General features: G+C 47.6%; 10 protein-coding genes across 10 annotated transcripts; 5 read left to right on the top strand and 5 right to left on the bottom strand.

Moving 5' to 3' along the window:
* Positions 1-409: 409 nt before the first annotated feature.
* Positions 410-1,655, top strand: FMAN_08241 (uncharacterized protein; the record flags this gene model as incomplete). The annotated part of the gene is made up of 2 exons (XM_041821693.1): positions 410-910; positions 957-1,655. 2 exons carry the CDS (start codon positions 410-412, stop codon positions 1,653-1,655), a joined length of 1,200 nt encoding a protein of 399 aa, XP_041687448.1.
* A 584-nt stretch (positions 1,656-2,239) lies between these two features.
* Positions 2,240-2,464, top strand: FMAN_08240 (uncharacterized protein; the record flags this gene model as incomplete). Its single annotated transcript, XM_041821692.1, has 1 exon — positions 2,240-2,464. The coding sequence occupies one exon, from the start codon at positions 2,240-2,242 to the stop codon at positions 2,462-2,464; it is 225 nt and encodes a 74-aa protein (XP_041687447.1).
* A 754-nt stretch (positions 2,465-3,218) lies between these two features.
* FMAN_08239 (uncharacterized protein) lies at positions 3,219-3,997 on the top strand (the record flags this gene model as incomplete). The annotated part of the gene is made up of 3 exons (XM_041821691.1): positions 3,219-3,456; positions 3,505-3,787; positions 3,838-3,997. 3 exons carry the CDS (start codon positions 3,219-3,221, stop codon positions 3,995-3,997), a joined length of 681 nt encoding a protein of 226 aa, XP_041687446.1.
* Positions 3,998-4,284: 287 nt separating this feature from the next.
* FMAN_08238 (putative pectate lyase) lies at positions 4,285-5,049 on the bottom strand (the record flags this gene model as incomplete). Its single annotated transcript, XM_041821690.1, has 1 exon — positions 4,285-5,049. The coding sequence occupies one exon, from the start codon at positions 5,047-5,049 to the stop codon at positions 4,285-4,287; it is 765 nt and encodes a 254-aa protein (XP_041687445.1).
* A 2,399-nt stretch (positions 5,050-7,448) lies between these two features.
* Positions 7,449-9,633, bottom strand: FMAN_08237 (putative flavoprotein involved in K+ transport; the record flags this gene model as incomplete). Its single annotated transcript, XM_041821688.1, has 5 exons — positions 7,449-8,258; positions 8,305-8,639; positions 8,691-8,839; positions 8,890-9,137; positions 9,205-9,633. 5 exons carry the CDS (start codon positions 9,631-9,633, stop codon positions 7,449-7,451), a joined length of 1,971 nt encoding a protein of 656 aa, XP_041687444.1.
* A 1,115-nt stretch (positions 9,634-10,748) lies between these two features.
* On the bottom strand, positions 10,749-12,690 carry FMAN_08236 (uncharacterized protein; the record flags this gene model as incomplete). The annotated part of the gene is made up of 2 exons (XM_041821687.1): positions 10,749-11,828; positions 11,881-12,690. The coding sequence occupies 2 exons, from the start codon at positions 12,688-12,690 to the stop codon at positions 10,749-10,751; spliced, it is 1,890 nt and encodes a 629-aa protein (XP_041687443.1).
* A 1,090-nt stretch (positions 12,691-13,780) lies between these two features.
* FMAN_08235 (uncharacterized protein) lies at positions 13,781-14,260 on the bottom strand (the record flags this gene model as incomplete). Its single annotated transcript, XM_041821686.1, has 3 exons — positions 13,781-13,817; positions 13,870-13,994; positions 14,048-14,260. The coding sequence occupies 3 exons, from the start codon at positions 14,258-14,260 to the stop codon at positions 13,781-13,783; spliced, it is 375 nt and encodes a 124-aa protein (XP_041687442.1).
* A 1,722-nt stretch (positions 14,261-15,982) lies between these two features.
* FMAN_08234 (uncharacterized protein) lies at positions 15,983-17,122 on the top strand (the record flags this gene model as incomplete). The annotated part of the gene is made up of 2 exons (XM_041821685.1): positions 15,983-16,593; positions 16,645-17,122. The coding sequence occupies 2 exons, from the start codon at positions 15,983-15,985 to the stop codon at positions 17,120-17,122; spliced, it is 1,089 nt and encodes a 362-aa protein (XP_041687441.1).
* A 1,248-nt stretch (positions 17,123-18,370) lies between these two features.
* On the bottom strand, positions 18,371-19,400 carry FMAN_08233 (uncharacterized protein; the record flags this gene model as incomplete). Its single annotated transcript, XM_041821684.1, has 3 exons — positions 18,371-19,131; positions 19,181-19,229; positions 19,281-19,400. The coding sequence occupies 3 exons, from the start codon at positions 19,398-19,400 to the stop codon at positions 18,371-18,373; spliced, it is 930 nt and encodes a 309-aa protein (XP_041687440.1).
* Positions 19,401-20,073: 673 nt separating this feature from the next.
* On the top strand, positions 20,074-21,247 carry FMAN_08232 (uncharacterized protein; the record flags this gene model as incomplete). Its single annotated transcript, XM_041821683.1, has 3 exons — positions 20,074-20,348; positions 20,401-20,530; positions 20,585-21,247. 3 exons carry the CDS (start codon positions 20,074-20,076, stop codon positions 21,245-21,247), a joined length of 1,068 nt encoding a protein of 355 aa, XP_041687439.1.
* Between the last annotated feature and the right edge of the window lie 313 nt (positions 21,248-21,560).

Raw genomic sequence — 21,560 nt, 5'->3', positions numbered from 1 at the left:
TGGTCTAGAGGCGATCTGAGTTGTACAAAATCAGCAATATTCTCAATTGGCAGTCGCACAAGGTGTATTCCAGGCCGTAAGCATCAATACAGCCTCACTGAAGAAAAGTCTGCGAATATGCCTCGGGGCATCATCAACCGAAGGTGAGTCACACCATGAGTTTCTGATTCATTGACCAAGTTTACCCCGAATGATCGGAGGTATTTTGCGTGAAGAGCAGCCTATTTAGGTCTAGTCTCGCCATTCCTGCTGCGGGTGAGATCTTGAGACCTTGATTGGGACTAGCTTCCTTGGCTGTTACAACCTCATCAAGTATAAAATGCTGATCTATTATCCTCGGGTTCTGCTATCCATCACCAAACATCTCTCAAGTCTTTCATCAGTATCAATTGTTCTTAAGCCTTTTACAATGGAGTTCGCCATGCCCCTTGAAGAGCGTCTGTCCCTCCGCCAGGAACTCATAGACTCAAACGACAAATTCATCCTTAATCTTCCCAAAGTTGAACTCCACGTCCATATCGAGGGTACTCTGACCCCCGAACTTCGCTGGAAACTCGCCGAGCGCAATAACCAGACTTTGAAGCTAGAGCGCACTGGAACCGTATACACCAATCTTGAGCAGCTCAGAGCCTCATACTACATCATGGAGGCCCGTCCAGGTCATCAGATTGACAATGCGGAGGAGAGTTTCACTTTCTTTGAGGCTTACTATGGAGGATTTGAAGTTCTCGTCACGGAAGAGGACTTTTATGACCTTGCCATGAATTACTTTGAGCATGTTGCGAGTATGAATGTGCGGTACTGTGAGCCGTTCTTTGATCCGCAGGGCCATACGCGTCGTGGAGTGGCGTTCGAAACTGTGATGGAAGGCTTCCGTCGCGCACAGGAAGAGGCCGAGAAGAGACTGAACGTAAGAAAATACGACGTTGTATATGATAAATGCTAACAAACCATAGGTCAAGTCGAAGTGGATCATGTGCTTTCTGCGTGACATGTCACCAGAGTCAGCCATGGAGACCTACGAAGCTGTTCTTCCCCATCGTGACATGGTTGTCGGAATTGGTCTTGACTCAGATGAAAACGATCGCCCTCCTCTAATGTTCGAAGACGTATACAGGAAAGCCAGGAAGGACGGCTTCCGCATCACTACCCACTGCGACGTTGGCAATAAAGACGCACATAAACATATCCGCCAAGTCATCAATGACATTGGCGAAACTGGTGCCGATCGTCTAGACCATGGCATCAACGCAGCACAAGACCCCGAAATCATGCGTCGCATTAAAGAGAGAGGTATTGGAATGACACTCACGCCATGGGGATATCTTCGCCACGAGCCAGTTGACGAGATCTTTCCCAGAATTCGAACCTTGTTCGACGCCGGTATTCCGATTGCTATTGGAAGCGATGACCCAGCTTATATGGAAGATACATGGATCTTGCATGACTGGCTTCTTGTTAAGAAGATGTGCGAGTTTAGTAACAGTGACATGGGGGCTTTGGCCAAGAGTGCTATTGATATGTGCTGGGCTGATGATGCGGTGAAGGAAGAGATGAGAAGGGAGCTAGAGGAAGTTCATGAGAAGGGAGCTAGAGGAAGTTCTCGAGAAGCACTCAATATGAGTATCTGCTTTATTAAGGGAAGTTTGATGTGAATTGCCAGTAAATAGAACAGCTTGGCCAGTTTTCCTTCCAATGCCGGTTCCTTCATTGTGACTTGTTGAATTTCCGAGATGGTATGAATTTCTCCAGTAACTTAAAATGTCATTACACTGGATCGGTTTCGAAGTATAATACTAATACGTAACTATATGTGGAATAGTAGTCGGTTGCTACACATGAGGTTAAGCTTAAGGTTTCGAACGCAGATGATAAAGTGAGGACAAGATATCAGTTTTATGGTTTTGCGAGGTCAGATGTCTTGGTCTCATAACTTTCGCTCCACAAATCAAAGCCAGTCTGATTTATGCTTTCGAGGAACTGGAGTTTCTCGAGCGCACCAAAACATGTCAGCCAATCATGATTCTTCCATTCATTCTTCATTTCTACTTCCATACCTGCGTATTTAGAGTTAGCTTCAAATCGCACACGAGACGTCGGCCATCAAAAGTAATCTCTGAACGTTACATAATTCTTTCTATAAGTAGGTTTCCAATCTCCTTCATCCTCTCTTTCAACAAAGCACCACTTTCAGACTTCTTCACACTCTTCCGCCACCCTAATACCTACTTCAGATCAAATGTGCTGTGGCAGAAAGGTTCCCATGTCCAAGCTGTCCGCCATCCCTCCACGCTCGCGCACGCCAAGCATGAGCTCGTACACAGAGGATCAGAAGCTTCGACAAGACCGTGTTATCCACAACATGGGCTGGGCCAATATGGGCTTGTCCGAAAAGAAGCAGAGGGCCATGGCGGAAACCTTCTACGATGAGATCCAGAAGGCCAAGGATCGCGGCGAGTGGTAAAGCAAGACTAGGTACGAGGTCGTTAATGTTGACCTGGGGATTCTAACAAGCTTACGCCATCGCAGACCTATACTCAAACCTCATGATTGATGTGTTTACTATTTTTAGGAAGAATTGATGACTTCGTCTAGTGGGAAGATAGTCGTGGTTTGATAAGGGCATGTGAGGAATTTTTCTAACGAGCTGTGCTTCAGAGAAGATATGAATTTATTCATAAGGTCGATAATTTTTTATTGTAAGAAGCTTTTTCTTTTGCGATATGTTCAGATCGTGGCGACTCCCGAGAATCTTGGTGGTTTGTGTTTCGAGGATCGAGATCTACCTCATAGGCCTTTACCTTGCTGTTACCATGACTGGTTTCACCACACATCTGACAGATTATACAAAAGGTGTCGCAGAGCGCTGTACATCTTGGTATGAACTCAGACATTTCTTCATTTATGACAAAAATCATTAATGTCGCGCGCGCGGGTAGTTGGTAAGGTGACAAGATGATGCTTATTCATGCTCGAGTCTAGCCAGAATAAGCAAATGGTCCCCCTGCTCATGGCTCGACGATTACCTGAGCATGGCTGACCAATGTCAATGCAATGAAACACCAAGAAATGCACTTGGGAAAGCTGCAGTATTGGTAATGACGCAGACTGTATATAAATAATACCTCTTTTCTCCCGAATGACTCTGCCCATCAATACCATCATTCCACATTCTAACATCATATCATTCAATCTCACACCAACGACTCATCATCGTCATGTCTTCCCCCATCGTTCTCATCTTCGGCGCCGGTGCCAAAGTCGGCAAAAGTGTCGCCCAAGCCTTCAGCGCCAAAGGCTACAGACTTGCTCTAGCTTCCCGATCTCAAGACCCAGCAACCTCAACCGACAAAGAGCTCCATATCCCTACAGACCTTGGCGACACTGACTCAGTCATTCAGGCCTTTACAAAGGTCAGAAGCGAGTTCGGTCATCCTCATGTCGTCATCTACAACGGTAAGTGAATCGCATGCGTTACTAAAACTTTATCTAATTGATTGGTAGCTTATCATGGCGCACCTAACGATCCCAACGACATCTTCCAGGTTCCTCTGGACAGCTTCAAGACAAGCGGTGCAGTCAATATCTTTAGCGCTTACGCCGCAGCCCAAGAAGCCGTCAAAGGCTGGAAAGACTTCCCTAAAAACAGTAGCCCGACATACATTTACACTGGAAACATTGAAAATGAGATGCGTATTGCGTCAATGATGTCGCTGGGTGTTGGAAAGACTGCGGCTGCTTGGTTCATTGAGGTCGCTGCTGCTTCATATAAGGATCAAGGCTTCAAGTGAGTTTATCGATGAGCCTGCTATGAGAAAGAATGCTAATAATAAATAGATTCTACTATGCCGATGAGAGAAAGGAGGATGGAACGCCTATGTATAGTGGAGCAACTGCTGAGGGTCATGCTCAGTTCTATGTTGAGCTTGCTGAGGGCAAGGAGCAGCAGGTTTGGCAGCAGACTTTTGTCTCTGGGCAAGGTTACAAGAAGTTCTGATTGGTTATGCATTTCAAGCAGGGGCTAGTAGTATATCATTTCTCTGTCAGTTCGATTGCACACCCACAACGCTTAAATGCCCATAATAGAATCACTGATAGTAGTTCTCGTTCAACGAAGTGTATTTATAGTTAAGAGATATATACGTTGAAAGTACAGAACTGGTAGCTTTCCCAACCTCAACAAGAGGTGCTTCAAGCACCTTATTAACACCTTATCCAACATCCATCCATCCTCCACGGTATTACTGCCTCAGTGTAAAATTCGAGGCCTCAATGGTAAAGCGCTTAGCAAGACTTGACGGAAGAGTACTTGCAAGCCTTGCTGGGACCAGAGCCAATCTTCTTGGGCTCCTTGCCGGGAACTGTACCCTCGTACTCAACGCAGATCTCCTTGACGGAAGAAGCGCAGGTTCCAGTGATGGTGGAGATGTCACCCTTGTTGGAGTTGATGCCAGTGAGCACCTTTCCGTTGAAGGCCTTGACATTCTTGACGACAACGTTGCGGGTGCCCATCTTCTTGCAGTTACCGCAAGATCGGTAGAGCTTACCGAAGTCAACAACAGTAAAGCCATCGATGGTGACCGTTCCGAGACCGTTGTGCTGGATAACCTTGTCCTCAGCACCGGTAGCACCACCGCCCTTGATGAGAGCGTTGCCGTCGCCCTTGAGGGAGAGAGCATCCTCGCAGACCTTCTTCCACCAGACGTTCTCGATAGTGCAAGAACCCTCGCAGTGAACACCCTCGATCTGGTCAGCGCCAATGATGACGTTCTTGAGAGTAGCACCGTTCTTGAGAATGAAGACGGCATCGGCGTCGCCGCCCTCATCCTGGCCAGTGCACTTGACGCCACGACCGTAGGTCTTCATGCCACCGTCGAAGACGCCGGAGATGGTCTGGGCCTTCTTGTAGGTGACGGAGCCCTTGGAGGCGGGGATAGGGAAGGAGGCGCGTCGCTCGAGGGCGCCCATGGTGTTGGGGGTGATGTTGCCCTGGGGAGAGGCCATGGTGGCGGAGGCGAAGAGGCCGGCGAAGACGATGGAGAACTTCATTTTGATGGATTGGTTGGTTGTTGGTTTAAAAAAGAGGGTGTTTAGATTTCTTGTGAGATTGTAAAAGAGAGGATAACCACCAGGGCTAAAGAGTGTAGAAAGTTAGATTGTAAAGAGAGACTATTGAACTGCAGAACGAAAGGCATAAACTTGAAGGGAGGATCTGAAGTCTTTATAGCAGAATGTCATGAGAGGAATGCTCACAATGGGTCTTGTAAGCTTCATGTTTCAGATCGCATTCAAGGGTGTCGTTGGCAGGAGACGTCCTCTGATTGGAGGAATATTTTTCGCACAACGAGAGCATGTCACCCATCGACCTAATCTAGAACATATCACCCTGAAATCCGTCTATCTGTTTCTCGGATGGAGCCGCAGGGAGGAAAACATACTAACAAGGATCACAAATCCCCAGTTCTTTGTATCAGCCAACGCGTATTCGGTGCGCGGACAGTACGGAGTAGTTGTTTTGCATCGATCTCCATACGAGAAATCAACACGCCAACTACCAGCATACTAAATCGAGACATCTGATCACGATAAGACCAAAAACTCAATCGCAGTAAACCTAAACAGTGACATCGTCCGATGGACAGGGCTGAAAAGGAACAGGAGCTAACCCCAGTTCGAGTTCGCCGGAAATTAGAGTGGAATCATGACAGGTGGATATTCTTTTTTTTCGGACATGGTTAGCCCGACAGTGGTCAGGATACGATACACCAATTTTACGCTGCCCCTGTAACTTGGGTTTAACTCCCTTTAATTTTTAATGCTTAAAAACAAGCTTCATTGGCAGTGACAGACAATTGTGGCTCTTGTTTGTGAAGCGGGCTAAGCTTTTTAGGTCCATATACCATAACTGAAACGCAGACACCGTATTCAGCTACTAGTCTGTGCGCGTGCTACAAATTAAGGGGTCTGCCAGAAGAAGTCACACGGTGAATTTGCTCCAGAGGCTTCAATGGGAAATCTGAAGCACTCGGCTTGTTTATTCATCCCGAGTTCCGATATCCCTGGGTATAACAGACAGTTGTTTGGTAATGACTCCGTATTCCACTGTGGATTTTGTGGTGGGAGCCCATATTTCGGCCCTTCAATTTACGAGGACATGTCACTGCTTTATCTCCACAGAACAGAACAAAATTCCAAACTTTTTCCTTTGCCGACGGGATTAAGAAAAGTGGTGCTGCGTGGGTCAACTGGCAGTGGTCGGGGTCGTTGAGATCTGGGCTTTTCGTAGTTTGGTCGAGAATGGTCGTTACCCTAAAGTGAGCCATAGTTCACCATTAAATGGGACTCTCTATGCTGCGCCTAAGAAGTCATATAGCACAGACAGAAAATGTAGATTTTATATAATTCTTGAATTTTCTTATACTTTTCTATAGAATATCATTACTAAAAGTGTGTTTACCTACCCACATCATTCCCCATCGTTGCTTCAATAGGCCGCACGAAAAGGGATGGCACTTTTGATAATTTCTTATCACACTTTACAGGACAACTGCTCCAGAACCCATACCGCAGAGATTGACTACGTTGATGAACTCCAATAACAATATCCATACTGGTAGGCTGCTGATGCAGGCGACATGACAAGCTCCACGGCACAGAGTAGTGGTTAGACCCCAGAAGGCAAGGTATCCATTGCTGTGCCTCTTCTATACGACCTCTCATCTAATCAATCTGTGCCCCTCATCCAAAGTGGAGGCCTGTTCTTGACTTGTCGGGGCGACGTGGCAGACCCATAGACAGAGAATAATGGACAAATTAGCCCCCAAGCTTGAAACACGCCATAACATCATCCCTTGTTTACGCTGACTGGACTTGGCTAGCCATCCGTATACTTACGGAACTTACCGTCTTGTCTCCTAAGACCTGTTATTCAAACGATTAATGATTTACGGGTGGAGACATGGATCTTCGGGGAGTCGGGTGTTTCGGTCGCTGTTCTCGGCGTAGATCGAGGCGAGAACGCAGAAGAAGTGGAGGTTAGGCGAAGTTGCTGATCTTTGAATGTATTATTTGGTTAGAATTCTTAAGATCTATAGGACGGGTTTTACAAGTGCGTATCAAGGTATCGAAGCTAAAGAAGGCGATGATCTATCTCATATCACTGTTGTATCTTTCTTCCAGTCGTCCAGACTGCCGAAAGCTTAGATCCGAAGCTGCAATGCAACATGTCTGCCGTATTAGGGGATGTCCACAAAGGAGGGTGACAGACCCCAAAGACAAATATATTGATGCAGGAGATCATACATCCCTATTCGTGGACTATGGGACTACCATAATGCCAGCAGACAAAGCCTTGTAGTCCAGTCAGACGAGCAGAAGATTCTCAATGACACGGTCGGACTTGATCAATAATCACCACCTCGGAAGTCGGGGGCTATCCGGGCTCACAGCTAATCTCTCCCAAGAGTCTCCCGATAAGCCGGAGGAAGAATCCCCTCCAGAGCCGCCTTGATCTGCAAAGCCAACGTCCGCGAGTGCCATCGATGCTGCTGCGTATAACCCCCCATGACCCAATAATTGTCCAGTCTCAGATGTCTCTTCCACATTCCTCGTATTTCGCCCTCGGCATCAATGCCCCATGTTGCGTCGAGACGATCTGCAATTTCACGAGGCCCAAGGATCTTTTCATCACTGGCTGTGTGTTTTTCACCTCCCAGAATCTCAGCGGCTACGGAACGAACGTCACGATCTGCGAACCCAGTACACCAAATCACGGCATCCGCGGCAGCCGAGCTCCCATCCGAGAACTGAAGACCGCTCTCAGTAAAAGCGATTGGTTCGACTCCTGCTTTGACGCTGGATTTCCCTTGGGCTATAATGTCTGTTCCGCCAACGTCAACGTAGTGCCCACCAGCTCTCTCAATGAGATTAGAAAAGAGCGCTTGCTTAGGATCTGCACTATCGAGTACGGGAAACCCAGCTTCTCTAAGAGCAGTGTAGCGATCTGGCTCTTGGGACGCGAGCACTCTAAAAAGGTTCCGCGCAAGTTGACCTTCCACCGCGGATGGAAGCATTAGAAACATCCTGTCGCCGCGTGCGACATCAAAATTGTACGCGCCTAGACTGACGTCGTTGCAGATATACTCGAACGGGCAAATGTATGTTGGCGATCGCACGACCATTGTTGGCTCTAGACTGGCTAAATGGCAGTCGCCGAGGATATCGAAAGCTGTGTTTGCTGATCCTATGATGAGGACGGACTGTATACGTTAGACTGTATGACTGTGGCGAAGCTTGATCACCAACCTTGACGCCTTGCTCGACAAGTGCTCTTGCGTTTTTGTAATCCGACGAGTGGATGTTGATCCCTTTGTAGACCTCTACACTTGCAATAGTGGGAACATGCGGCTTTTGCGAGGAAACACCTGTTGCTTGGACTAGTTGCTTAGCAGTTACTGCAACCGCTCCAGCAGGAGTTTGCAGTTCTATCGTCCATTTCTCACTTGACCTATCGTAAACCGTCGACTGAATTATTGCCGACGTAATGACGTTGAGGTTGAATGACGCGACATATTGTGCCAGGTGATTGGCCAGTTCATCCTTGCTTAGACGGTGAAGGCCCCGAAGTTCTTCTGGGTAGCCTGCACGTGTTAGCTGGATCACCGTGTCCAAAGTGGCTCGATTTAGCTCACTCATGTACGGCATGTCGCAGAATGAAGTTGGCACGTGAAACTTCATGCAGTCGTAGCGCTTGGCCCAGTTATCGCCAACACGGGCATTCCGTTCAGCCATGATACTCTCGACACCAAAGGTCTTGAGCCGAGCGGCGAGAGCTGCAGCGCTACAGAACCGTTAGTCAGAGAAGATATTGACACTGATTAATTGACTCACGCGTTGCCGCCACCAATAATGAAGACGTCGGTATCAATATTTACTATACCATTCAGATTGCGACCGGGTGTTTGAAGTAGAGATTCGTCTTCTGGATGAACATCGAGGTTCTCAAGTTTGGTGCTCAGAATCCAGATCCTCCACTCAAGCTTGCCCTGGTCGCTCTCCACCGGGAGGAGTACGATTCTTGCACTGCATGAAGCTGCGGGCGACAAGGTTCTAAACGACAACGCGACGTCAATAAATTGCTAGAGTGAAACAAGTTGTCATTAGTTTCTTCCATCGATTTATCCTGAATGTTGGCAGTAAACCTACCAGTACAGGTGTCGCAGCGACGAAAACCGCGCTCTCCATGTTCCATCTCATAGAGAGACCTCTCATCTTGTTCGTTTCTAATAGATTGGCGACTATGACCGAAGGAGTGTAAAAGGTTCGCAGATGATAAGTAAATGCCAATGCGTCTTTCCAGTAGGCTTGATCATCGAAGAAGCAGTCTTGAAGAGCTCGGGCATCGCTTCCTCTCAGGGCATCGTGAAATGCCTTGACGACGGCCGTGGCTTGGTCTGATGGATCGACATCTTCAAAGGATATCTTTCCGACAATCTTCGGTGGAAGAACAGGAATAGGCCGTTCATCAAAGAGCTGAAGCAGACTTGCGACCGGGGGACAGGGCTCAGAAACATTGTCTTTCAGGTCATCGTCAGAGGGAGTGACTATCGGGGCAATTGACTTACTAGCTTCCATTTTAAGATAATACTGAGTTTGTAAACTTTGCGAAATACTAATGTGAATTGCGGGGATGAGGGATCTATCAATAATGATAGACGAGCCAAGGAGAGTATAAAAGTGGACGAGTATACGGTATGGCCAGAGACGATGTAACGACGGGTAGCCTTGTATCCATTCCAATGCATGTTTGCTCTCTACCAGACCAACCAACCAATTCCTCATGCAGCTTGCAGCAAATAGGTGACGCGTCTGCCTGGCCGGGGTCCGAAGCCCGGAACCAACAGAAGAGGTTGTCGAATCGCGATAGGGCTGGGGATATCAATGCTGTTGGTTGCCAACGGCCAGTGTAACGCTGGCGTGAAAGCCACCAACAAACAACCCCGCCAGGTGCCAATCAGCTATTTTCAGACTGTTCCGAGAACTGCTATTTTTGGGGCCTGGCTTATCGCTTAAAGCTTTATTTACCACATGAACGATCTTAGCCGTCGCATCTTGTGCTGGCGCTGCCCGAACAATCGGCTTGCAAAAGATCTTCTTTTGGACAAGGTGATGAGCATTTGGGAACCCGATATACCCTGCATGACCGCCCGACGAAGCATGTCATAGCACCGTCTATTGGTGCATTCATATGCATATTGGGCTGTTTATCGGAGACTTGGGCCTTATGACTCCACAAACCTACTGAGGTACTGCATATGCAGCTTACAGCTTGGTGTGCGCTGATCTGTAAGTTCAGAGACTGTCTGGCCCCTTCATGCCTCATTGACCACCATCTATGAGACATCGTTGACTGCTGTAGAGCAGCTCATACTCTGCTAAATAATCTCACAAGACTACTTTTTGGGTCCTGGAGACAAATGCCCGTTCATGTCTGGTACTTCGCAATGATCCTGGGCTTCTGGCGATACCTGGACTAGGTTATCTATTTCAAGCCTTACAGTTTTTTCCCCATAACTTATCAAACATGAGTTTTAACATGCCTTTGACTTTGAGAGAGACGGGCGACAATGGCCTTGATGTTGGCTACAAGACTTTAAGAAGAATCTATCTATTATGAATACACAAGGAATCCCGATACCTCTATAATTGCCCTTTGCACTAATTATTTGTGAAATATAATTGAACGGATACTAATATGCTTGCAGCCAACTAGGAACATCTGGGTCTGTATCTGGCAACCCATATGAGCTCTCATCAATCAGTTCTGATATCTTGACTTCCAACTCCTTATGCCTTTCTCCCATATTTTCTCCCTCACGAGCCAAAGCAACAAAGTCCATAATACTCTGACAATCGTCCCAGATCCTTGCCCTGTTTCTAATACCTGGCAACGGGCTCGTCGCGGGGCTGAACAGAAGCCATACTCGCCTCCAATTCATATCACGTCGCTCACCTTTGCCACGTATCCAAGCCTCCACGTTGATGCGAAAGCCGTGCCAATCCTTGAGCAAGGTCTTCAGCTTTTCATGATAAGGCGCTATGATCTCCTCTCGGCACTGATGGCTAGCAGCCTTGGTCGCGTTATAAACTTGCTCCATCTCAGGGTCTTCAAAGATGATAGGTGCCCATCGAGACTCCTCCTCTTCTTCAGACTCTAATCCGACGGGTAGTGTTGGTGGTGGTATACCCAAAGGACAGAGAGGATCCCATGTCGGTAGGCAGTCACGAGACGCAGGATATTCGTTATTCTCAAGAACCTCCCAAAGCCAAGTCATGTCTCTCAGTACACTTTCTCTGAATATTGGCTGCGCAAGCGTAAACATCGCCCTACACGTCTTGGCCGCGTTGTCGACCTCAGTTATGTCAAGATACGACAGAGTATGTTGAATAATCTCAGCGGGCAGGGCCAAGAACCCTGTCGTGTGCTGGGTATACCCCTTGATTTCTGGGTCTTCCATACAAAACTCCAACACTCGAGACAGACCGGGGATCTCAACAGGGTTTGCGACAAGCCACTCATCGCCGGGGATATGTAGCCACGGGAAGTCCCACTGCGTGCGGGCTCGTTGCAGTTCTGTCAAGTGTGTCTGTTCTCGCATCGGTTCCGGAATACGATCTTCAAGACCGTATGAAGCTGGCATGTTTCGCATCTCACGCCAGTGCCACAGTCCGTTCAAGTCAACGTATCCTAGACGGTGGAGTGAGGCTTTCGCATATATATCGAGACAATATGAATGCACTGGTAGTGGCACCAGCGACTCTTCAAGCTCCTGGCACACCTGTTAGCTACTATTACCACCAAAGCCCGTTAAATAAGCTTACCATACAACCTTCGCTAACATACACCCAGCTTGTGCTTATTTCCTTCAATCCATGTCGTGGTGGGTAAAGCGAGTGAGTTCCTCTGAAATTTCGACTCTCAGTCATATTTGAGCCGTTTGACTCTCCAGATACGTAGAACAGATTATCACGGCTTGCCTCGAGAAGTTGATCGCTGGAATCAGCTTTCCAGCTTGACGACTTGGGGACGAGATATCGGATATTTCGACAGTTCTTCATTTGTGCAACGCTGAGGACATGGCCGTTGATACCTTGCAGATTTTGACACGAGGGTGATGCGATGTGTTCTGGGGGGACATTCGAATGGTCAGGGCTTAGTAGAGACCATTTCTGCGAATGTTGGCGATCACCTGTGTAGTAGGCTAGACCGTTGTGCCATGTGCCGTGCGGTAAACGATCAGGAAATGGGATTTCATAAAGATCCGCAAGAGGGTACTGGTCAGGTGCCGTATTTGAATAGTCGCTATCCTCCTCACCAGATATATATGAGATTTCACGCTCGATACCGTCGCTCTCAGTCTCCCATCCGGAATCATACTCCAGAGGCTCTTCATCACTGGAACTCTGTGCATCTGGCGTCCAATCTGGGTCATCCTCACCATCCTGGTCCGGCCATGCGTTAATTTCTGGAGGTCTAGTTGAACCCCGATCATCCGTTGCGCATTGTGGGCTATCTCTGTCCTCAAACTCATCTTGATGCGGCCATTTACGGAAGCCAACGTAATCGGCACCCTCCAAGTTCCAAGCTGCGCTGAACGGCTCATCTGGAGTGCGGATGCGGGCGGTAGCCATGTCGACGCCGCAGATTTGACAGCTGAAGGAGTACATAGTATAGTCGGTTGTTGAATGTGAACTAGTGATCAAGGGCAAAGTCCGGCCGTGTCAGCTCAGTTGGGCGGTAGATGGTGATGTTGAAATACGATGGTATAAAATTTAGGGGTTTCAGAAAAGCGAGATCGGTGGGTTAGTGGCCTGGCTGTATGGGTCTAATCTCAAACAAGGCAAGTTGTTTCTTCATGATCCCTGTCCTTGTTACAGCAAGTTAACCTGTACCGAATTGATATACGAAGAGTACCCGCAAGACATGTTGGCCGAGTAGTATTATATAATATATATTCATGGAAATCCGCTCGAGAGTTCTATTTATACCGATTAAAAAAGTGTTGAGAGAATAAGGCTGGATGAGTAAAACAGCTCAGTGCTTCCTGGCTTTAAGTACAACATTGAGCCGAGGCGCGTCTAGCGTAAAATAGTCTCTTAGGTCTTTAAGAAACGCCGACTTCCTTGCAGTTCCCTCACCAGAAAGGCAAATATCAAAGCAATGTAAGATCATACACGCAGCATAGCCAACTTCCATAAGACCCAATTGCTTACCCACACATGCATAACGACCTGAATAATGCTATTAGCCTCAAGGATCAAAGAAATATTATTTGTGGATGGTCAAGACCTACCAACTGAGAATGGTGCAAATACTGAATCGTCCTTCACCATCTCTGGTCTTGTCGTCCAGCGCTCTGGGACGAAGTCATCAGGAGCGGTGAAGTACCGTTCATCTGTTAGCCAGGTTAATTTGACAAGGTACATCGAACGGTAGTTTACTCATTATATGGTGCTGTATACCTCGATATAGTGTATAGGATGGAACAGTCACTATGGTATCTCCGGGAATGAAGATGTCACCGACTCGTAGCCCTTCTGCAGGGGTCATACGCTGCAACCCAGATGGAACTGGAGGAAACAGCCGAAGTGTCTCATCAATACAAGCTTGAAGGTATGTCAACTTAGAAAAGTTCGAGTGGTTAGGGTGTGAAGAGCTGGAAAACAAGTTGTCGATCTCCTCTTGAAGCGGCATGCACGCATCTTTGTTGGTGGCCAATAACTAAAAAAGGCAAGTAAGTGTTACAGAAGTGGTATCGCTGGACTCAAGATTAGTCGACAGGCTCTGCCACGTAAAATACGTCGCCTTACCTTCCAGCAACAGCTATAAGCTGCATGTCAGCTTGTAGGTTTAGCCAATCTTGCTCTTTGGTATATAGCTGGGCTTTATAATCCTCAAGAAGCCAAGAGAAGATGTTAGGAAGGTCCGGTTTGTTCTGTATCACCGCATGAGCCATCGCCCAGAAGGTCAAACATGGTCGTGGCATACCTGTTCTTGATGTCGAACTTGATTCTCAAGCCATTTCTGGAAGATAGCATCTTCCCTACCAAGGAACGGTAGAACTCTGAACAAAGGAAACAACCAAATCAGTTGACTGAAGGTTCCAGCCATCGCCATGTGCGACTCAACCAGTGCCATGAACAGGTGCTTAATGCCATCTGTTAGCATGTTGAAGCTCTGACCAAAGGCTAGGTCACCCATGGTATCGAAGCTGTAAAACTTGAATCACTTTGCGATGTCGACAGGCATATCTTGGGTCTCTTCCAATCGATCGAGTAGCTGGCTGGTGTATTTGACCACGCGGGGCTCGTAATCACGGAGAGCTATGTAAACTAGTCAGTCTTCTTCAAGCTTGACGGTGGCTTTTCAGAAATCACCCTTTGAGCTAAACGCCCTGTCCCAGGCTCGTCGCCTACGAGAGTGATCGTTCTTGTCCCGCGACATGTGGAGAGAGATAGCCGGCTGTTCGATGTTATACCAAGGTCCCTTACTGCAGGGAGAATTGTTGGAGTGTATTGCACGGAAAATCTTGGCATCGAGGATAGACAGTGCCGAGGGTCCTATAAATATTAGATTAGCACCAACGGTAGGTGGTGAGGACGTTGTCACTTGCCGACGCGCACAATATCCCCATATTTCCTATGAAGGTCCCGAATCTCTCTGTAGAGCTGGAAGCTAGCAACGGAACGCTTGGTGAGATAAAAATTGGAGACTTTGGCCATGACGGGGCCCGGAAACCTGTACAACCGGTGAAAAAAGCTGATGCGGTAAACAAGTATGCTGAAAAGGGTTCCCGAGACCATGAAGAATTCGCCCTCCGTAGGAACAAATCGGGAGCTAATTTGATGTGATGGCCTAGATCGGGCTAGATCTGCCTTCTGTAAGCCAGGAACGAGATGGTGAAACAAAACAGCAGGGGTGAAATCAAGACTGATGAAGGACTTCATCTGACATAGCATGATATCAAGGAACTTCGGCATTTTAGGTTCATCTTTCCAAGTTGACCTGCCTCATCCTCTCGGTAGCATCAGTGCCACTTCATGCTTTGCAACCTCCCAATTTCCTGGATCCGATTATGTGCCAGAGAATATGGTGTCAAGATATAAGGAGTATGGATAGTAAATAATACTCAAGCTAAACCAACACACACTCTTGACTTCTTCAATGAGACGTGGCATTCATATTGTCAGGTTGCCTCCTATACACTATCTATATAAACATCGGCAGTTGACCACGGATGCTGGAACACCCTTCCGATCGATATACCGACACTGACATGCATTGCTATCAAGACCCCTGTCCACTGTCTCTGATCGACCTCGTCAAATCTTAATTGCGAATACCCCTGTTAGCCGGCTTATGAAGCCGTGACAAACTTTCCCTATTCGGTGTTATGCATATGATAGTTGACGGAAGTACTCCGTGCTTACCCCAGAACGCTGTGACGAGAGGAGTATCTGTATTTCCTACCGGGTCTCGCACCGGAACGAGGGTATCAGTACGGGCTTCATTATGAGCGTTTTCATTTCTGGGAGAAGGTAGTTAATCGGACTGTATGAACTAGACGTAGACTATTTAAACACGTATGAAATCTGTTTTGCTTCTTTCGTGGTCTGCTTATCAACTCACCACCTTGCATTTTCTTATCATCTTTCGGATTTCGCAGTCATGCAATCTCATCAAAAGCTCTGCATCGCTATCTTTGGCCCTACCGCCTCAGGGAAGACCAAGCTGGGGGTTGCCATTGCAAAAGCCTTTCCGAGTGAGGTTATCTCCGTCGACAGCCTACAGTGCTACAAAGCGGGCAGCATTATCACAGCTAGGCCTACTGCCCAAGAGATAGCTGATGTTCCTCATCATCTGATTAACTACCTCGAGGCTTAGTAAGAACCCAATGACTTTATGGCGCAAGCTGCTGACAAGATGGAGGAAATCACAAATCGAGGAAAATTCCCCATTCTTGTCGGCGGCTCGACTTCTCTCGCAATACCTTTGCTGCATGAGGCACTGAAGCGGCAGTATCGGTTTGTGGCTGCAACTCTGATCCCGCGTCAGTCAACATACTGGCAGTCCATCCATGTTAGAGCAAGCGAGATGCTCGAGAGAGGTCTGTTGGCCGAACTAGAGGAGTTAAGAGACCTGCAGCAGAGTCTCCTCGATGACAACGCATGCTTCCATAAGGGTGTATGGAAGGCCATTGGGTATCAGGAGTTCTATCCGTATCTCGAGGCAGACTCGCCACGCAACGCCCGTCAGTCGTCATTCCAGAATGGTCTCGCACTCATGAACGCCAATACTCTGCAGTATGGTTTCCATCAACTAGAGTGGATACGTTCCATCCTGAACCCCTTCCTTCACCAGGCCGGTGTAGTATGCATGAGCCTCCCTGTGACCAACAAGGCTTCGTGGATGTCAGAAGTTGAGATACCTGCTATCTCAATGCTCAACGAGCTTTGTTACAGTTTGCGAACGATTCAAGTCTCCGCCAACGGCGCATTAAAATCTAGCTCCAAGTGTCGAGTCGTCGGGCTATTGTAGATCTCCCTTTTGTTCCTACTTACTGACATTAAGCTAACCTTCGCTAGTGGCGGATCTTCGCCGGGGAATGATCCGGGTCACATCGATGCAGCCAAAAAGCTTGCATTTGCTCTCCACCAACATAACTACAAACTCGTCTACGGCGGCGGAACGACTGGGATCATGGGCGCCATAGCCAGCACTCTGGTTCAACTCTCAGGACCAAGTGCCGTCCAAGGCATCATTCCTGTAGCACTCGCCAAGTACGAAGAAAGACTCACCAACAAAAGGGCCGATCCTTCAAAGTTCGGGAACAGGACTGTCGTCAAAGACATGCATACACGTAAGAGACTCATGATAGAGGCAGTCATTGGTGGCGCTCCAGGGAGCGGCTTTGTAGCTCTCAGTGGGGGATATGGTACCTTGGAGGAACTCCTTGAAATCACTACTTGGTACCAGCTTGGTATTCATCAATGCGGCATCTGTGTGTTTGACGTATGCGGCTTCTACAAGGGCTTGATGGACTGGGTTCGTCAAGCTGCATAGGCAGGGTTTGTTGGCACTGAGGATGCTACTATTCTGCGGGTTGCAACGACGGCTGAGGATGTCATCGGCTGCCTGGGCAGTAATGATCATCGTTATTCGCGGATGGGTGAACTGGAATGGGATTAGTCGCTACCTGATCAGGACAGATGAGTGCCGAAAGCACAGCGTTACATGGCATAGTAGCATTACGATATATCATTTTCACCTATCACACTGCGTGTGTCAACATTCTAGAGCTTGATGTACTTGAATGAAGCAAACCGGCATGTTATGAACAAGAATCAGGCTTTCGCTGCAGGTCTTCACATGGCGACGTGATCAAGGGTCAACTGCCGCTTCCCAAAGCCGCTTTTGAACTAACCAGTAAAACCTTGCCGCTGACAGCCTGCAATGAACGCTACTCACACGCGAGGGGCCTCATAATCGACGAGGTTCCATTCCCAAGGTGAACCATGTCAAATTCTGTTGCCACGTTGACCGATCCGTCATAACCGTTATGGTCACTGCAGATTATCATATGTTTTTGAGTTTATCGGATATAGGGACCGTGACCTAAACCCGGAAAAGCTTATGTCGCAGCAGGCTTGATCTAGAGATGGGGATTGTTGATTGATCTAAATTGGAGCCTGTCTGTGGGTAGCGCATGTGTTTCAATGACAAGATCGCAATAACCTCGACTTTGTATGAGCGTTTCAATTCATCGTCCCAAGTTGATCTGATAATCTGGTAGCATTGGAGAATCCGGTATGACGCGTTAGACTCTTATTCACAATCCGGCACTATGGTACACAGTGAGGTAATCATCGTAGGAGCTGGCTTTGGTGGCATCCAGCTACTTCATGCTCTTCGCCAAAAAGGATTTCAATGCAAGATCCTTGAAAAAGAAGGCCATGTTCAAGATGCGAGAAGAAGGCATTGGGTAGATTAAACCCACAGTGGAAGCAGAGAGTAGGTGGACCGAGGATCTTTGTTGCATATATAGCAACAGTCTTTTTAGTAATACGAGATCGTGACATGATAGTTCTAATATTCCTGACAAGAAGGTTGGGCTTTTGGTTTTTATGGGTAGATTTCCTTTGCCGAAGGATTTCTTATAGTGCTCTTGAGGATAACTGCCAAGGTTTCAAAGTCCAGTATAGATAGGAGATAGGTTTGCTTCGAATTCATCTCTTCGTTCTCAAACTTCACTCGGATTGAGGAGATAAGGTTAGATTGATTAATAGAGAGCTCTATATCAAGTGAAGCAATTCACAGTTTACTCTTATCCTGACCTGTAACCTTGATTAAAGCCAATCCATTACTCAAAACAACCTTGCCACCGGCAACTTGCGTAGCAAATCTCACCTCGGACCAACCGTCCTGGTTGACCCCCATAACCCAAGCATGCGTAACCAGCTTGTCACCCGGCCTCACAGGACTAGCAAACCTCGCCTGATACTCCTTAATGTTGGAAGGGTCCCCACCGCCCAGCTCCTTCAAGAGCGAATGAGCTGTCGAATTCCACGAATAAAGCCCATGCATAATTGTTCCTCCGAAACCCATCTTCTTCCCAGGCTCAGGATCAGCATGCAGCGGGTTGTAATCTCCATTCAACCTGTACAACATCGCCGACTCTGCGGTAGTCTGCACCTCAATCGTAGCATCAGGGGCCTTGTCTTTCGGTGGAGGATAGTTCTCCGTCGCTGGACCCTTGGGACCTCCCCAGTTACCTTGGCCGATGAAGAAGCCGCTGCTAGTAACGCGGGCATGCACCTCACCGGAATCCACGTCGATGAGGTCAGTCTGCGTCTCGAGGACAGTTCCGGGGCGACCCTTGTCATAGACGCCGATGACCTTCTGACGGGTTTCGAAATTGCGGCCGGCGGAGGTGGTTGGGAGGGGCTTTAGGAATTCAATCTTCCGCTGGCCGTCAACAACGCGTGTGTAGTCGAGCTTGGGGACACCGGGAATCTGAACAGCTTTGCTTTCCTTGTAGTAGTCGACTACTTCCTGGGAATCCTTCTTGAAGGCTGTGAAGGGTCAATGATTGCGGGGAAAGGCTAGAGGAGCGGGACTTACGAAGGATGACGGGGTAAGTAGGGAATACGGCGAATTTCGGATGAAACTCCTGTGTCGTGTCAGTAAGAGCTCATTATTTCCAGGCAGGATCACGACGGACGTAGAGGAAGTGCAGTTCGTCAACCGTAGCGCCGATGGTATTGGCGAAGAGGAGGACATCGCGCTGCAGCCACGTAACCTTGACAGGCGGGTACTCAAAGCCAACACCGGGACCTGACATGATGAGTGATTTGGGATGTGTGTATGTGAGTATGAGAAAGGACAATGGAGGAGAAGTAAAGAGGAGATGGACTATATACCCCAGACTTAATTAGTAGCCAAGTGAAATGAGCCGAGGTTTGCGGGGTGTGGGGAAGGGGACCCGGTGTTATTACCCTGGACTTGATTGGTGGCGGAGTAAAACAAACCGAGGCTTGCAGGGTAGAGGGGGAAAGGTATTCTAATTAACAGGTTAGTAAAATAAATATAAAATAGAATTTGTATCTGCTTTTTTTTTAAAAAGAATATGTTATCATCTATATTTACTATTTACATAATAAATTGGTATATCTCTTAATTTACTTAGTTTTTTTCTTTTTATATAATATTAATAATATTAAATTCTTTTAAGAAATTGAAACAACCCAATCTTCAGCATAACCTGACCTGTGTAGTTGCGATAGTAAGCTTTTAGTTTATACAGCAAGATGACCTGATGAGTTAAGGAGGCATGGCCATTGATAAGCAGATTAGCATAACGTTGCTACTTGACGGCTGACATATGTGGTGATACGACAATTAGTCAGGCATATCGTATCACATCACGTAATCCTCAACTTAGAACTGTATTTATATGCAGGCCGAAGCACTCAGGATTTCTATCAACCGAATAGCACTGAGAAGTCAACAACATCATGACAACTACAAAAGCTCTCGTTAATATTCGCCCGGGCCATGCTGAGATTCAGGACATTCCCGTGCCAGCACTTGAGCCCGGTTACACCAGAGTTAAACCCACCGCGTGGGCTATCAACCCAGACGATACTTACCACCTTGGCCTAGAAGGTGATGAGAATTGTGCTAGTGCCGTTGTAGGAACAGACTATGCAGGTGTTGTTGTAGAAGTTGGACCTGGAGTGGAGAGGGACTTTAAAGTTGGGGATCGCATTGCTGGTGGTGTCGTCGGGCAGTATGCAAGCCTTTGAGATATTGGTGTATGACCAGTATTGACATGTTTTTAGGAATATTCTGCGGAAGCATGATGGTGCTTTTGCTCACTTGATTCATGTCAAGGGGGATATTCAGATGAAGATCCCCGATAACATGAGTGACCACGATGCTGCGACTCAGGGTGTTGCTCTCATCACAATGGTATGCTTAGTCCTTCTACAAGTCGTCGGTTTCTACTAATGATAATTTTCACAGGGCGTTGGCTTATACCAGCATCTCCATCTTCCTCTTCCAGATGCACCAGCAAAGAAGCCTTTTCCTGTCTTCATCTATGGTGGGAGTACAGCTATGGGGATCTCAGCAATCCAGTTTGCAAAGCTCGCTGGCGCCACAGTCATTACTACTTCGTCACCCAGTAATGCAGATTATGTCAAGTCTCTAGGTGCCGATTACGTCCTTGGCTACAAGTCCGAAACTCTCGTCGACGACATACTCAGACTATCAGGCGGTCCTCTCCTCCACGTCTTCGACACACATCCCAACTCCACCAGCATCGCCACCTCCGCAGCAATCCTCCAAAAGTCCTCCTCTGCGATCTACATCTCCCTCAACCCCGGCCCCGAACACGAAGTCAAACGCCTTAACCCCGACGTCACCGCCGAATCTATCCTGGCATACTCAGCCACGGGTAATCCGTGGATGTACGAGAATGAGTTTTACGAGGCTGTACCAGCAGATTTTACATTCCAGAAGAGGTTTGTCAAAGTGGCTGAGAAGCTGCTCGAAAAGGGGCTAGTGAAGCCGCCGCGTGTTTATCTAAACAGAGGTGGCAGTGGCTTGGAGGGCGTTTTGAAGGGGCTGGTTGAGATGAGTAAGGGGAGAGTCAGTGGCGGGAAGCTTGTGTACTCGCGAGAGTGAGGATTATTAATCTTTGAGTTTGGGACGTTGATCATTGACGATCAGGATAGCGTTGACGTAAATTGAGCTAACGGATTAGATATTAAACATTACTAGTGACTAACGTGCATGATAAGCGAGTGCTCCAGACAAGCGAGTGCTCCACCAATCTACACGTGAAGACTCAGAAAGAGAAATAAAACACCACAACATATCTGATCAATTAAAATTAATCGCTAGACTATTCCCTATTAACCTCAATTGACTCTTGACAGGTCCTTGCAGTATGCCCGGTCTTTCCGCAAATACTACATCGCCGAGGCTTTGATCCTTG

The sequence above is a fragment of the Fusarium mangiferae genome (genome assembly GCF_900044065.1).
Source record: "Fusarium mangiferae strain MRC7560 genome assembly, contig: FMAN_scaffold012, whole genome shotgun sequence".
In the NCBI taxonomy this organism is placed as follows: Eukaryota; Fungi; Ascomycota; class Sordariomycetes; order Hypocreales; family Nectriaceae; genus Fusarium; species Fusarium mangiferae.
The sequence above is the reverse complement of the archived record's forward strand: the minus strand, read 5'-3'. Positions and strand labels throughout refer to the sequence as shown.